Below are 17,676 nucleotides of genomic sequence, written 5' to 3' on the forward strand. Positions count from 1 at the left end.
ATTTCGATCTAGTCGTTAATGATCTTAATTTAGTTGTGCGGGTGTGCAATGAAAACGGTACAATCAAAGCTATTATTAACTTTTTTTTGATAAAATACAAAGAGGATATCATTATTATCTAATGTGGCATTGTTGTATGAAACCCGATGGTTTGCAAAGTATAAAATTTTTTGTATTTTTGGCGAAAAATTTGAGGTAGTTTGCAATCAATTACAAAATTTGCCAAAAAACGACAGTGGTAAAACACAACTTTTGTTTAAAGTGCTAAAATGCCCACCAGTTACTGCGTTCTTGTACTTTACCAACTTTTGTATGTCTTACGGTTATCTCAACCTACTCATTTATTATAACCCGTTACTTAATCATTGCAAGCAGTATTTCATAGCAAATTGGTAGCTCAAACGAAAAAAGTAAAGAGCTGCATCCAGAAGACTATTTTAGACGATACTTGTGCTGTACTTTGATTTCATCATATCATTAATGAGCCGCTTCTCTGAAGGCAGAAATCACTATTTCTAGCTGTTCAGACTTCAACCTGTAATTATCACACGTCTTACTTGTGCTGAATTCAGAAGCAGCATGCCTGCCGTCAGTCGTAGGTACGATATTGATAATTAAGACCTCGAGGCAATGAGTTGGTTTGATTTTTGGCGCGCACATAAACAATCACAAGAAGTTAATTATAGTATGCAACTTATTGATTTGTTAACAAGCATAGATTTCTATCCAGCTGTTTGTTATGGTCTATTTATTGCACGGACTCTACCGGTAACAACATGCGCAGACGAGCATTAGTACTAAGTGACGTTTAAAAACTTGGCCTCGCTCAACCATGGCTAACGTACTTCTTTCGGGTTGTGTTAGTTATTAAAATTCATTGCAATAGTGTACACAGCAACAAGACTTGACTTATGCAAAAAGTAGTTAATATCTTTGGAAGTAAGGGTATGTTAAGTTTATTGTTTGTTTTTATTTGTTTTTCATAACAGTCATACTATATTGTCGTTGTTTTCATTAAACTTCACTTTCACTTTTAAGATAAGTAAACGTTTATGTGGATTAAATCATGGCTAAGCAAGGTTTTCTTTTTGTTAACCACACCCTTTATTTAGTCTATGTACTATTTAAAACAATATTAATTAATTGATTTCCTTAAATTATATTTTTTTAAATTGATTTTGTAATGAAGTAAACATGTATTTGCGTATAGATTCTGTAATATTTACAAAGAAGAAACTAATAATCATTCGATTTAATTTTAAGTGCAAATAAACATGATGGTTATATAACAAGTCTGCTGAAATAACTGTTTATATAAAATAGTGGCAATTTTTTATGTTTATAGCTAAAAAAATATTATTTTTATAAAAATGACGCATGTGTCAATAAATCAATTTACATGGGAATTATATGATCAGATAGTCAAAAACATGAATGCTACAGAGAACCTGTTTTTTTCACCTTTCAGTATATATGCTGCATTGTCCATTGTTTATTGTGGCTCTCGTAAGAATACAGCTGATCAGATGAAATCGGTAATGAAATGTGTTGGTGATCCAGAAAGTGTCGATGTTCATTCTGAATTTAAAATGGTACTAATACGCAATGCAATTTTTGACGTTTGTCTATCTTCTATTAATCTTTTCAAAAAATTTTAGTTTATTTTTATTTTTTTCCTCAGATTTTTGAAAAAATTGCAAATAACCATAACAATGGTGTCATAGTAGATGTAGATAATCGTATCTGGGTTAGCAACAATTTTACTATTGAAAATGAGTTCTGCAAAATATTAAGCACGTTTTATGACGCAGAAATAAAAAATGTTGATTTTGTTAGTAATCCTCAACATGCTGTTTATGTTATTAACCAGTGGGTAGATTTGAAAACTCACGGGAAAATAAAAAGCGTTATAACAAATCAGGACATTTCTGTTGATACTCGAATGGTTGTTACTAATGCAGTGTATTTTAAGGCATTATGGAAACATGCTTTTAAAAATCAAAATACAAGGCGTTCATCTTTTCACATTTCGAAGAAGTCTTCTGTAAACGTACCAATGATGTATCAACAAAATAATTACAAATTGTGTAATGATAAAGAGTTTGATTCACATATTTTGACTCTACCTTATAAGGATGATTCTCTAGAAATGATGATTATCTTGCCCAACAAAATTGATGGATTACGTGCTCTGGAAAAGAAGTTGCTTCCGGCGGAAAAGTTTTGGAACAAACTTCAAATGTGGAGAACGTCTTGCGAGGGTAACATTGACGTTTACATACCTAAATTTAAATTCTCGACAAGTAGAAACATGAAAAGTTGTTTAGTGGCACTAGGAATAAAAGATTTGTTTTCCGAGTCAGTTTCAAATTTAAGTGGAATAAGCAGCTCAAATGATTTGTTTGTTTCGAATATTTTTCACAAGGCATTTATAGATGTAGAAGAAGAAGGAACTGAAGCAGCGGCTGTCACAGCAGTTTTAATTGAAGCAAGCTGCACAAAACCAACTTTTAAAGCTGATCATCCTTTCTTGTTCTTAATTTATGATGCTTCTCTTCAATTAATATTATTTACTGGGAGATTTTGTTATCCTTAAAAAATCATTTGCTATGTGAGTAATGATTTTGTAATCTATTTATTTTTGAATTTTAGTTCTTAACGAACTGTTTTTTTTATTTTTTTATTTTTATAAAAGTTTTTATTTTTATATTTACATATTGTATGTTTTTTTTAATTTCTTAATTCATATTATATTTTTAATAACTTAATTCAAATTTTGTTTACAGATCTGTTCATGATTTTATAGAACTAGATCTTTGAAAACTTTTTGTTTCACTTTTATTTATTGGAATATATTACATAAGTATTTTAAAATTGCTAGTATTATTTCTTTTGTGCCCTTTTTTTTAATTATCTTCTCTATATTATTATCTAAGGACTAAACTGAAATAAAATGCGTTACAAAGTAAAACTATGAGTTTAAGGATTAATATGCGAATGTCTTAAATATTTGAGTTTAATCTCATATTACACCTATTACACCAAAAAGTAATATTTTTTTATAAGGTAAACATGTAAATAACTCAAAAAAAAATTTTAAAATAATAAAACTTCCAAGGTTATTTTATATTGTTGTATCAGAAAAACACTGACTGTTAACCTTTGATTTATTAAGAGTCTTAATTAATACATTAAAAAAAATAACAATAATAGTTTATTAGATTTATAACTATGAAGCTATTAACTTAAAAATTAATTGAATAAGTATATTTTACAGTTTATTTGATATCTTGGCTTTAGATTGACCTAAGCACAACATGACCAAATATAAATTTTTGTTGCTAGTTTAATAACTGTATACTCGATACTTGTTACATGATATAAAAGACTATTACCAGTTAGTAATAAAATATTGAGCTAAAGAGAGCTGATTTTTTCTGTTTAAATTTTTCTGTTTCATGTGTCATCAAGAGAGTAACCAGCTGTTACTTATAATATAAATACAACGTACTTATGTATAGTATACTTATGCAATAGTAAAATATATGTATTTTATTGTACGTTGTTTAGCTTTACATGACGCCTAAAGCATAAATCAACACCCCCATATGAGCATTTCGTATTTTTATAGCTTTCGATTAACTAATTGCAGTGAAGTTGTTGTCTTTTTTTAACCACCTCCAAGCTTTGTTTTATATTTCACATCCAACAAAGTTTGAAACCAACTAAACAAAGTTATTTTTATACTATTTATTAATGAATAAACCAGAATTAGCATTTAACAACAAAATCAAAACTCCCTCTTTCCTCCTTTTTCATCTTTTCATCTTTATCATTTTATAATATAAGCGTATGAAAATTTTATAAAACAATCATTTTATAATATAAGTGTATAAAAATTACAAGTTTATTTACTATATTACGATACATTCTAAAAAGTTATTGTTTACTATATAACATCATAAATACAAGAGTGTTTAATATTAATAAATTTGTTGCAATATAGATTTTGAAGCTTACCTTAAGTTTTTGAAGAAATCTTGAAATAAAACAAAAACTTATGAGAACCGTAAATTTACGAAAGCCAATAATAAAACTTTTTTCTTAAAATGCATTGGATATCTTTGAAGGTTGTTCTGTAAATAAATTTAAAAGTGCTGGGTAAACCTTTGCACTTAACCACAAAAATTTCTCGAATATGTTTGAAAATAAATTCTATTTCAAAATTTCTCGAATATGTTTATTAAAGGGTGTAGTGTTAGTTGTGGATACCGTTTTTCTATTTTAGCTTTAAAGCTTTAAGGGTAAATGAGATTGGAATAAAAAAATAGTTTGTTACCCCAGCCATTAAATGGTTTGGTCTTTTTTTTTTAATTTGCTTTACTTAAAATCAGCTTTTTCCTCTGTTACTTTTGTTTAATGTGCGAAAAATTAATATACTTTGTCAAGGTTATTTCAATAATGAAGAAATAAAAATATGGTAGAAGACTTGTGTAGGATTTTATGATTCAAGTAAAATCAAGAAAACGTTAACCCAATAAATATTAAGGTTAACATTTGCTTTCCACGAAAATAATCTATTATTAATTGTTTATTCTCTTATAAATAAGTCTAGGAGCATATTTATCAAGACAAGACCTTTTATGAAAATTGCATAGAGCAGTAAACCTGAACAATATACTTTGTAATTGAAGATAATTCATCTGTAGGGATCTTTACTCTTGCACAAACTTTATGATTCATAAAACTAAAATAAGCCATCTGCCATGGTAAACAGGGGCAGATTTTTTCATTAAATATTTTTGGGGGATAAAGACGTTAAATATACCAATATTCGTAAAGTATACATTTGTCTGTACTAAGACCAGATAAAATATCATAGTTTGCAGCTAAAGTATGATGGTTAGGAGTCAATCTCGGAATAAATTGGAACAAAGTTTTCGTACCAGATTTACATGGTTTATTGCTAAACCATGTAAATCTAATACCATGGCTTTCACACATCTAATTGTAATTTCTGCACCACATTTCCAACTTTTATTAATCCAAAAAATAAAATTAACTAAAACTATAAAAACTTCAAACAAAAGATATAAAAATTAGAAAAAAATCAGGTCTAAAAATATAAATATACTGTTAATAAATATTAAGTTTATTGATACGTAGATGAACGAGTATATCTTTAATACAGCAAACAATGTACTAACATACTAATGTGTAGCCAATTGGCTACGCATAGTTGACCATATTTGGCCCGATGCCACATTGATTTAACATTGGCACGAGGCTTCTTTTTACTTTTATCTAAACTCTGTGTAAAAAAAAGGCATGATGCTTTTTATAATTATAAAGATGCTGTTGCAGAGACAGTATATAAAAAAAAAGCCACTAGTAACGTGAAGTAGTCTCTTGATGACAAAACCATTAGTCTTCTGCTAGTTTCACAAGTTTTTTAAATAATGATAATATTCTGCAGCTTTACTTGAGCCTTGTTTTGTATAATAGAATATTTAGATTTAGTATAATTTTACTTTGTTGACAGTTTTATTTAATATATAACCTAATTTGCAATGATTAAAAAGAAAAAAAACTTAAAAATTCAAAATTTAAAACAAAAAATTTAAAATTTTGAATAAAAACAATAGAATACAATTAATAAACTAATTTCTCTTATATATAAACCTTTTTGAAAAAATCTTAATAGATTCCAGTTATTTCAACGTTCTTAATTACCTTGATAAACCAACTTACTATAACCATCGTTTTTGCTATTAAAACAAAATATTAGAAGTGAGAAAATTGTTTAATGAAAAAATGCTGACAGTTTTAATTCTACATTACAAAAAGATAAACAATAAGTTTAAGGGAGTATGCCTGTTAAAAAAGTTTTTTGGAAACCTATTTTCTAAATTATGGAAGTAATTTAAACATATTCCATTACTCAGAATATTTAGTGAAATAAGTTTTATTTTATCTATAACAACATAATGCTACTAAGAAAAAAAAAAAATCTAAAAATAATTAAAACGTAAAATTTATTTTATCACTACCCAACCACTCCTAGGTTGATAGTGGTATGTTGCGGGTACCGCAGTTTATCTGTTTGATATTTGCATTAAATTTGCAGGATTGTATAAAAAAAACAAATTTGGAGTTCCTAATATTGTTATTTCCGTTTGTCAGACATCAGAATTATTATGCAGAGGCGATTATACAAAAAAAATGAGTTAGGGGGGGGGTGAATAAATCTTTAAAAATAAGCATCTGATTTCTAACAATAAAAAAGAAAAGATCGCCAAAACTAAAATTCACCCGATTGAATTTTGTCAAATACCCGACTATACTCGTCAAAAAACCGACTATAACTTAAAAATCATCTTCTTTGGGAGGATGAAATAGGTATACCCTCCTCCACACACACACCCTAAAATCGCCTCTGTTATTAGGTATGAATCAAGAACCTACGCTACAAATTGTTATTTACGTTTGTTTGATAAGTATACAGATGTTTCTTTGGTTTCCATAGTGATTCCACATAATCCATTACTTACATCAACAGCACATACAAAAAATAATTAAGCAGAAAAGCATTGAAATATGTGGTAAGTTTATGTTGTTTTAGTTAGGGGTTATCCATAAAATACGTACGCTTTTTTTGAACCCCCCCCCCCCCTTTGCATTTTGCTATACGCTTTTTTGAGTACGCTCCACCTCCCTAATAGAACCTACGCTGTTAACCTACATACCAACATTTTATGATATTTTTTTAAATTCAGTGTTTCCTTACTTTTATAATTGACTTTTTGCCCTTCAACTCACTTGCAGACCCCCTCTTCTCAATCCGAGCATATGTACTTTATGGACGATCCCTTACACTTAGGCACGATAACTTTAAATTTTATATAAATTTGTATTAAAAAATTATTAGCGGTTTTTTTGTTACTGAACTCTTCCTTGGATTGGAAAGCCTTTAGATGTTTGCTTGTGTACTGTGAGTATGAGATATGAGTAGCAATAAGCATAATATGCGTAATAATAAGTAAAGCACGTTTTTATTTTGAAATTTTAATGCAGATGTCCACGCTTACCAGCCTACGCACATTTTAAACTAAAATAACAAAAATTTTCTTATCGAGCTATTTACATCTGGTAAAAACAGATTTGAAAGTCAGTCAAGAAAATCTACATCAAATTAACTTTACAATGTGTATACACAGACTAAGTTTTTTGCACATCATAACAATTCCTTAATTAGATTACCAACCTTCCTAAAACTTTAACAATTGTTGATTGCAAATGATACAAATTTGTTTTATTTATCAACCTCTATCAAAGATCAGTTTGATCATCAATAGAGATTTGATCATCGAGATAACCTTAAGTTACAAGAACTTAAAACATAATTCAGTGCAAATCATTATAATTAAACTCTATATAACAAATTGTTTTTCAATTTCATAGAAACAAAAAAATGTGATTCTTCTAACGTATTTGATTACACTATTAACACAAGTTTTTGATTACACTATAATATGGTGTTGTTATTGACAAAAACGTTTCATGGGCAGCTCACATATAAACCATCAACGTTAAAATTTTAAATTTTATTCATTCGCCAAAACAAAACAAAAAAATTATAAAAAAAAAGTTTTTTTAACTCCGTGTTCAGCAAATTAAGATTGTATGGCAACCACTATGGATTCTTAACAATATTTTTAAAGAATCCATAATGCCCAATTTGATCTGAATCGGTCAACAACATTTACTTTACGTCACACCGTATTAAAGGCATTTTTGGACATAGGTTAGTTAGGATTAATTTATTGTATTTGTACTTATGTATACTCCTAAGTAGTTTACAAGCCTTTTATAAATCTATAAAAGCCTGTCTAACCAAAAACCTCATTCAATATTTGTGCATTTATTCAATGATTGTATATTTTGTATATCTCTATCGTCACTTTATTGTCATTTACTCTTAATATACAAAGAACTAATATTTTTATTTTAGTATTTTATGTTAATAAAACCTTTGTATTTGTTTGCGATTCGAATATAAAAAACAATTATGATGGCTTGCAATTAGAACGTAAATTTTTAAGTTTTAGATTACTTAATTTATAAAAACAACATTCGACATTAATGAGTTGCATAAATTTTCTATTGCCGCGGACGTGATTAAAAACTAATCCATTGAAAACTATGGTCATATCACGTATGCTAAATGTTTATTAATACTACTTTTGCTTTTCAAGTTATTATACTTATAGTTTTAAGAGAAGTTAACAAAAACAAATGGCGAAAGGCTTCGATTCCATATTTTGTAATATTTATTTACAACCAAAAAATACGTTTTTTTAAGTGTACCCTACGTTTTTTGTATTTTTGTACTTGCATTGTACTTTTCAGTTGACTTTGATTTAATAGGATGACTACTTTTCCTTTAAAACTCCGCGTTTCCAATTTCGAAAACATCGCGTTTCTAGTTTCAAAAACTTCGTGTTTTCAGTTTCGAAAACATCGCGTTTAACTTGATTTTATAAAATTCTATGTATTAATAAGTGCTATTTATTATTAAACTTTGTACTAATAAACTTTTAGAAAACTTTTAGAAAGATTTTAGAATAAAATTCAAAACCTTTTGATGAATTGAAATTGAAGAAGAAAATGAAGCAGAAGATAATTATTTAAACTTAGTAGAATTGAAAATTTTAGTAACTCACTGCCCTCACAATTGGGCAGGGGGAGGTCAAATATTTTTGGGTTTTTTTGTTTCCAGGTTTCCATCACAGCAATTTTTGTAAAAAACCTCATTTGACATAGACATTAATATTCTAAATCTTGAAGTTTGAGCAACGTCTGATTGTGTCGTATCTGAAACTTTAAAAAACCTGCGGACGCCCATGTTTCTGATGACATATACTTACAAGCTTACTTATAATTAACAAAAATAATAATTTTTAATTCATATGTATTAAAATCTTAGTTTCACTGGAAATATTTTAGTAATGACAAAAGTATTTTAATCGTAATACGTATTTGTTTATATGCTTTAAATATTTTTATAAATATTTTAAATATTTTTATAAATATTTTAAATATTTTTATAAATATTTTAAATATTTTTATAAATATTTTAATGATTTTTATTGCAACTTGTTGAGTTAACAATTGTTTAACATAAATAAGACAACCCAGCAAATATTGTTTTAGTGCACTTGCAATGGACCTATATAGGCATTTTGAGTGGTTCGTTGAAGTTTTGCTCATCAGTTACTTAGTGGACCATTAGTGGCAGCCGCTATAAATGGCCAGCCGATAACTTTCCGATATTTTAATAATGGCTATTCATCGGCTAGCCAATATTGGCGGCTGCCACTAATTGTTCAAAATAGACTAATAGAGCAAAACTACAGTGAACCGCTCAAATTACCTAGATAGGTCCACTAAAATTCCGCTATAGGATGTTTGCTTGAAAATCAGCTTTTTACAAAAGGGAAGTTTTTGATTAAATTTTACTGACCATGTACTCAAACGAGTATTGTAAAATTTAAGAGTTTTCAAAATAACTTAAACATAATAGAACGAATTTTAATATCAGCAAAACCCATTAAGTTGTTTCTTATTATTAATTACAAAACCTGTATATGTGTGGTTGTGTATCAGTGAAGTCATAATTAAGCATGAAAGCTATTGGAAATGTTTCATCACTCAGAGCCTCTTCTTGAACGCAGGAAATAGTAGAAAAGTATTTCAACACACCGTCACGCAAGTTTAATAAAATAGGCATTAATAAAAACTCTTTATGCCACTTGTGGATTTTGATGAAACTGTATTTTCTAGTGATCAAGAAAAGTGACGTTCAGTTTGCTAAAGTAATGCTATTAAAGCCATTGAGGTTAGTGAGCTATTATGAAAAAAAAATTATGCAATTAGCAAATGCATCAATACTGTAAGTGAATGCTATATATGGATCATCTCCATAGGGATAGATGCAATATAATGCACAAAATCCTTCCCGGTAGGATAGATTTGAGAAGTAGTTCACTGGGAAGTATGATACCGCCATTAACAAATCTTGGGTAATTTTTTTACAGGGTTATTTATTTTTATAGGCACGTTTCTATTCATTTTTATATGCTTTTTTATTAATTCTTATATGCGCATTTATTCATTCTTATATGCGCATTTATTTATTCTTATATGTAGAGATGGTCGGACATGGGCCAAATTGTGTCCGATGTGCAACCGAGTCAAAAAAATTTTACAAGATGATTGATCGGTTTGAATTGAAAAATTTTCAACGGTGTCTTTGATCGAAATGTTTGGTTCTGATTGAAGAATGTTTTGTCCGATGTCCGCCATTGTCCGACTTTTTTATGGCCGCTATGTTCGGCGTCCGACCGGGCCGGCATTTCTGGGCCAAATCGATTAAAATTGATTGACTTTTCCGAAAGTGTTGGACTGTTCGGTTGTACGACTTGTTCAGCATTATTATCTCTCTTCAATTTATTTCATTTTAATCCAAATTATTTACAAACAAAAAAAACTTCACATTTTTTTTGTTTGTGGTTTTATTTTCGATTATTCACCACAGCTTTAAATTATTTCAAGACTTTTAAAAGTTTCATTCTCCTTGGACTACAGGATATTGGTGAATATTAGTTACACATTTTCGAGAACTTATTACACAAAAATACAAAATGGTGCATGTTATAAAAGATATCTATGAGACTTCAGATGAAGTCATTGAACTTAATGCAATTTTAAATGAACAAATTTCCAGTGGTTCAGTTTCTTTTGAAAGCGAAAACTACTGGTGTAGGCAAGTCAGAAGTTTCGATGAATTTTTCTTTGCTCTTCAAATTACATGCCACCAAACCTGTCAAAAATATTGCAGTTTGTAACATTTGTAAAAAAGCTGTTCACCAAAGCTAAGTAGCACTACTACTTTGATCAGACATTTAAAAACACATGCCCCAACAGCTCAAGATCCTTCACAGTCTATTTTGCCAGTAATAAAAAAGGAAAATTCTACCTTCAAAACATCTGTGCAAGTTCATAAAAACCACAAGAATGCGATTTTGAATAGTTGTCTTGCGTTATTTAGTACTGATCTTCGTCCATTTGTAACAATTTATGGAGAAGGATTTGAATCTGTCATAAACACTGCTATTCATCTTGGTGCTACTTATCGGGGACATATTACTGCTAAAGACATTCTTCCTTCCAAACACAAAGTTGCTGAAGCCATGAAAACTAGTGTTTCAAAGTCTAGAATCACAACCAGCCGAATACTCAAAGCAAAACTAGAAAGAAGTGGTGTAGGCATAACTACTGACATTTGGACTGATGATTTTCAAAGAAACTCATATCTATCGATGACGCTGCATTGGATTGAAAATAATCAAACACTGGAGGCGGCAATGGCTTTTTCGGTGTTACCTCCTATTTCAAAAACTGCCACTGTTGTCTCTCGATATCTCATTGACAATTTTAAAAAGGTAGATGCTTATACTGCTGGCGGACTGAGACGAATAATTTTCACTACTGATCAAGGTTCTAATATTTTGAGTGCTTTCAAAGATAGTGGCTTTGAAAGCATCTGAACTGAAAATTCACTGCTTATCTTTGCATGATCTTCTTCACAACTGTTATCAAGTTGTTACATTCGTGAAGAGTGGAAATGTGAATGCAAAATTAAGCTGGACTCTAAAAAAATATGTGGCTACACGTTGGAATTCACATCTGGCACTCTTTAAAGGAGTCCTTCTAATGTATGATGAATTGTTGATTCATTTACGAGGAACTAATATATTGGTAGCAATTGAGGCAATCGATAAAAATCAGTAGGAGGTTTTGGTTAAATTTTAAAAGTTTTCAAAGCTGCAAGTGATGATTTGGAAGGGTTAACCTATCCAACAATTTATATGACAATTTTGTTAAATTTTAGTATGCAAGATTACTTCAAGTCTTTCTCCTCATCTTTTGCACAGATTCCTTTGAACATTACTCCTGAATCAGACAATCCTGAGTCTTACGTAATTGATGATGACACTGACTTGGCAAACACTCTTCCAGTTGAAAACTTCTTGCGTTGGGTTAATGATTCTGACTTTGAAACTCAATATGATTCTCAGGTTTTCACACAGGACTATGAAAACCAAAGAGATATTATTACGTACTTGTCAAGTTTCGCAACTGACATTTTGTCTGATAAATTCAAAATAAATCATATTCATTGCATTGGTTTGTTTCTTATTCCTTTTTGTAAGTCTTTTAAAGTCTTCGGACAAAATGCTTCTGCCAAGCTTATAGAAACAAAGGAAAACCTGCGACGTCTTATACAATATTGTAATTTTGAAAAGACAAACTCATCACCGACCAATTCTCCCCCTCAGAAAAAGCAGCACTCCTCTACCAAGCCTTTTTCTAACCACATTTTGCCTTCACTTTCTTCCTTTATTGACTCAACAGCTTGAGAATAATGAAATAGAACAATATAGTAGAACTGAAGTTATACTTCACTTAAATCTGTATTAGAAATTACTACGAACCTGTAAATATGAAATACCAATAAATATGAAGAATTACAACAGCAACAAAAAGTTGTCCGATTCTTGTGTCATTTTTTATTTTTCATTTTTTTGCATGTTCGACGTCCGATCGCGTTCGAGATTTTTAGCTCAATGACTGTTCGGTGATCGATCGGTGTTCGGTTCGACATTAGTTTTTCTGGTGTTTGGGGTGTCCGGGTTGTTTGACAAAATTATTGTTGCTCGTGTTCGACCGGTTCGGTGGTTCGGACCGTACGAACACGGGCGAACAGAAAAACGTCAATCAGTCCGAACATCTCTACTTATATGCGCGCTTTTATATGCGAGTCAACCACCTATAAATCTCTAATATAATTTTATATAAACAATAAACAGGCTTTCATGTTTTTATATAGATATATTTAAAATATAAAATAGGTTGTTGCCACTGTTATTTATCTAAAAAATGGTTGACGAGCCAGCGCTGGATTTATGTAATAATTATAAATAATTAAATTTAAATCCAGATAAATGAATATTTAGATAAATAATAATTTAATCAATCAATAATTTTAATAATAAAATTAAACAAAGACCTAATACTAAATTAAATAAACTCATCAAATGTAAAAAGTCTTCGTCCTAAATATTTTTAACCTCGTTTACAGTTTTTCAAAACAAATTGTTCTTGTTTCTTGGTAAACGAGGTTAAAAATACTTTAGACGAAGACTTTTTACATTCGATGATGGTTATCACCGAATGTAAAAAGTCACTTAGGATTAGCACTGCTTTTTTCTCTTCCATCCCTATGGATGGAAGAGAAAAAAGCAGTGCCAATTGTAAAACAAGGAAAAATGTTACAAAAGAGTACATTAAAATGCTTAAGCATTTATTTGAAAGAAATGAATCTACAACAAGCATTTCCACTTCTCTTAATTTATCTGTGCACATAGTTCAAAATCTTGTCGTTAGGTTAAACAGAGGAGATTTTGACGACATGACTGCATTCAAGTCGTTTTCTGATAAAAAACGAGGCAAAAGACCTATAAACGCAAATAAAAAGTATTATTGGGTTACGCGTAAAAGAAAACAATCTTTGTATGCGAGAAGCAATATAAGAAAATCTTTCTGCAGCAGGTTTCAATATTGCCTACTATTTCAAGAAAACTCAAACGCTCGGATTTATCAAGAAAGCGTGTTGTGCATGTGCCAGAAGCACGATTTATTGATGCACACTATGCGTTTGCAAGCGAATTTAACGGAAGTTCAAATGAAAAACTTATTTATTTGGATGAAACTTGTATTAAATGTGCATACTAACAGCACATATTTTTATTCGGTTTGATTTGTTCTGTTTTAACAATGGGAGTGCTGGCTTATGAAATAAAAACTGGAGGCTGGAATGCAGTTTCATTTTGAACTTTCATTACTACAATGTTGGCACCAGCAATTAGGAATGCCGAAGTGGAAGCAACGGTGTTTGTTATGGACAATAGTCCATAACAAACACCGTATATTCCACTGGAGTCTTTCTGCTAGGCAAAAACTAGCCTTTCGTGCCGTAGCTACTAAATATCTGCCAGCATACACGCCACAGATTAATCCAGTAGAAGAACTTTTTTTCTTCTTTAAAGCATACTTACAAACAGTGAGAAAGGCCTCGAAATACGGATGGGGTAATCAGGAAACCTGAAAATATTATGGATACTGCAGAGTTTAACTTAATTCCATTTTTCAATCATATGCGTAGTTACACGATTCCAGCGCTGGCTCGGCAACCATTTTATAAATAAATAGCAGTGGCAGCAACCTAATTTATATCTTAAATATATCTATATAAAAATATAAAAGCCTATTTATTGTTTATATAAATTATGTTAGAGCTTTTATGGGTAGTTGACTTGCATATAAGAATGAATAAACGCGCATATAAGAATGAATAAACGCGCATATAAGAATGAATAAACACGCATATAAGAATGAATAAACACACATATAAGAATGAATAATTGCGCATATAAGAATGAATAAACGCGCATTTAAGAATGAATAAACACATAAAAACGAATGGACGCGCATATAAAAATGAATAACCCTGTGATAATTTATTAAACAAATCTAATTGTAGTAATCAAATTACATGTGTTTGTTTTTTAGACAAATGTTTTCTATTGGGTTATACCTACTTACTTAGGTTATACTTATTTGCATTAAAAATAATTTCTAGATAACTTACTTACCAGGTTATTTGTAACAAATTCTATAGCTTAATCTGCACTTATGCCAGTTCGCACTTATGCCAATGTTTGCCAATCTTTTTGGCGCACTTATGCCAAATCACATATATGCTAGTTCACACTTATACTAACTTTTTTTGCCAAAAATTTTTCCTACTGCTTCGCACTTCTGACAACTTGCACTTATCTAGCCTCTAAAATCAAAGTCTTACTTAATTTTAAGTTATTAATACGAATAAAAATTGTTAAAGTTCGTTCAAAATGAAGAAAATGTAGTTATTTTAAAAACGCTATGATAGATTAGGAACAATATTATGTAGTTAATTGACAAACGATCAGTTGCAGCGTAATTTTAATTAAATTTTAAATTGAATCTAAAAAAAAAATTTATTTGTTTATTGGTGTTTATTTTGCCGTTTAATAATGTATACAGTTTCGAAGCATATAAACAAAAATAAATATTGACGGGGCAAGAAGAAGACTTTTTTATGCTTATCACCGAGCCCCATTCTCACGTATTTACAAAAACCGTAATATTCAAATATCTATAGTTAAACTATTTATTAAAAAATATATAAAAGTAAAATAGATAACAATTCGTTGTCGTTTAAAGAAAAATTTTAAGAATCAAAATTTAAGGAAAGAGTAAGATTAACTGAATAAGCATTTTCTTAAAACTTGAAAATTTAAACTAAGATTTAAAAATAAAAAGTAAATAAATTAATATACACCATAGAAATAACATAAATAAATTAGTATACTTTATAGAAATAACGTAAATAAATTAGCAAACGCCATAAAGGTAATACCATAATTAAGGTAATGAAAAAAAAATATTGATACACTTTTTGTATTAATTATTTTTTTGTATTTGAGTTTTAATTTTAAAAAACATTTAAAATCAGATATATTAAAATCCATAAGTAAGAATGCCTGTTTTGATTCATCTTTAAATTGCTCTATACTAGTTTTATGTGTATTTAAAATCTTGCGAAACATTTTCCACAAGTAAGGTCCACGATAAAGAACTGAATATGAAGTTAGTTTTGAATTATATTTTGGGACAACAAAGTTGTTATTTGAAAATTTTGTTGGATATTTATGAACTATTTTGTCAAAATAGGATTGAAATATTTCAGGAGATAGTCCTATATTTGTTTTATACATGAACATTAAAACTTGGTGTAAGTTAATTTTATATATATTTAATGCTCCAAGTATACGCAGAAGAGGCTCACAAGGTACAGTTCTATATATCTAATAAACAACAAATTTGTTAAGCTGGTTTATTGAGCCCCTTATTCTTTATTTATCTTGATTTTGAATTGTAGACTTTAACTAATTCTCTCCGTGGTCTCTATGTAGTTTTACGTAAGAGTGTAATTATAAATCGAGTTTATTTATAATATATAATTAAAATACAAGATAATTTAAACACAAAGAAGATTTATTTAGAACTAATAGAGTAGAGCGCTCAAGTCCATTGATATTTGATTGCAATATTAGTCAGATATCAACAAAATCTGATTGAAAATGCAATTTCTCTTTGTGTTTAAATTATCTTGTATCTTAATTTTATGTTTTAAAATTACACTCTTACGTAAAACAACAACGGAAACCACGGAGTAAATAAATTAAAGTAATCGATTAATAATTTAATTCCACGCTCGCTCTCTTGTTGTCTGATATGGTTGATATCTGGCTGCATGAAAACGAGACTCATAATAACGACATCTATAATAGATATCCCCAAAGGGAACTTTAATAGTTTTCCCAATTAGTACTTGATAACGTTTTAATTAAAACAATAATTTGCATTTAATTGGCTCAACACCGATATCTGCAAGAATTAGGCAAAGCTCATTAGTAACTCTCTTTAAAATTGTTATTTTTTAAATATGTTGTTGCTTTTCATGCTAGAAGATCAATTCTAAAATATTAAAAAAAATTTTTTTTTTGGTCTTTAGATATTGGACTTCAAAGTTTGACAAATATTTCAGAATTATTGACCAAATTATGTCATTTTTATGCATTATCTAGATGAAACCTAAAAAATAATAAAATATATACAATAGGCAGGTGACTTGTCTAAATGCCATGCTTCAAAAGTATACAAAAGTTGGTTTTTTGTTCATTTCATAGTTTTATCATTTAATTTCATATTTTTATCTAAAGCATTTAATAATGTATATTTTGTTTTAATTATAAATCTAAATCTAGTAAAGTACAGAAAGGTGCTCTTAAGTTATTTTGATTATGATTTTGTCTTACACGCCTAATTTGAGCTTTTGCTATCAATCTTTGCGTGATCATTCCAAGAAAAGCTTGAAAAAGATTTTTGACTTGCGTAAAACGATAGGTTTAATTTAATAATAGCAGCATTAACTTTTTAAAACCATTTAAAATATCTATTACTAAAATTTCAAATCATCGTATTCAGAAATGAATTCTTTACAATCTGGTGAAAAAATATTGCAAAAAGTTTATTCAATAACTAATTAAGAGCAAAATACATAACCATTTTATTATATCTTTTAATTCATTCTCTCGTTTACTTTATTTGAATAAAACTCTTTTTTTTCTTCATTATTTATACTAATGATTACAAAATATATGCAATTATAATCAGGGACGTCCTGAAGAGATCACAAAGGTGGGTGGAGGAAGGTGACGTAAAAACGACAGAAAACTAAAAAAGTTGTTTGGGCCTACGATTAATTTAACAATCAATTAAACCCAGTTCATTTTCATGTTGGTTTAATATCAACTACCTAAATTTTTTTCCTAAAAGTTAATGGATTGTTTTGCCTATCGTCATTTTATGGCAAGTCCTTAGTAGCATAAATTGAACGTCCCCTCAGTATTATTTTGTTCTATCTACAAATGTAATAAATAAAATGTT

The 17,676-nt window shown here is 29.2% G+C and overlaps 1 protein-coding gene across 1 annotated transcript; it reads left to right on the forward strand.

The window, feature by feature from the left end:
• The first annotated feature begins 1,312 nt into the window (after positions 1 to 1,312).
• On the forward strand, positions 1,313 to 2,874 carry LOC136078193 (ovalbumin-related protein X-like). Its single transcript, XM_065793387.1, has 2 exons — positions 1,313 to 1,592; positions 1,682 to 2,874. The coding sequence occupies exons 1-2, from the start codon at positions 1,371 to 1,373 to the stop codon at positions 2,594 to 2,596; spliced, it is 1,137 nt and encodes a 378-aa protein (XP_065649459.1). The 5' UTR covers positions 1,313 to 1,370; the 3' UTR covers positions 2,597 to 2,874.
• Positions 2,875 to 17,676: the final 14,802 nt, after the last annotated feature.

Source organism: Hydra vulgaris, chromosome 03 (genome assembly GCF_038396675.1).
Source record: "Hydra vulgaris chromosome 03, alternate assembly HydraT2T_AEP".
NCBI lineage: Eukaryota > Metazoa > Cnidaria > Hydrozoa > Anthoathecata > Hydridae > Hydra > Hydra vulgaris.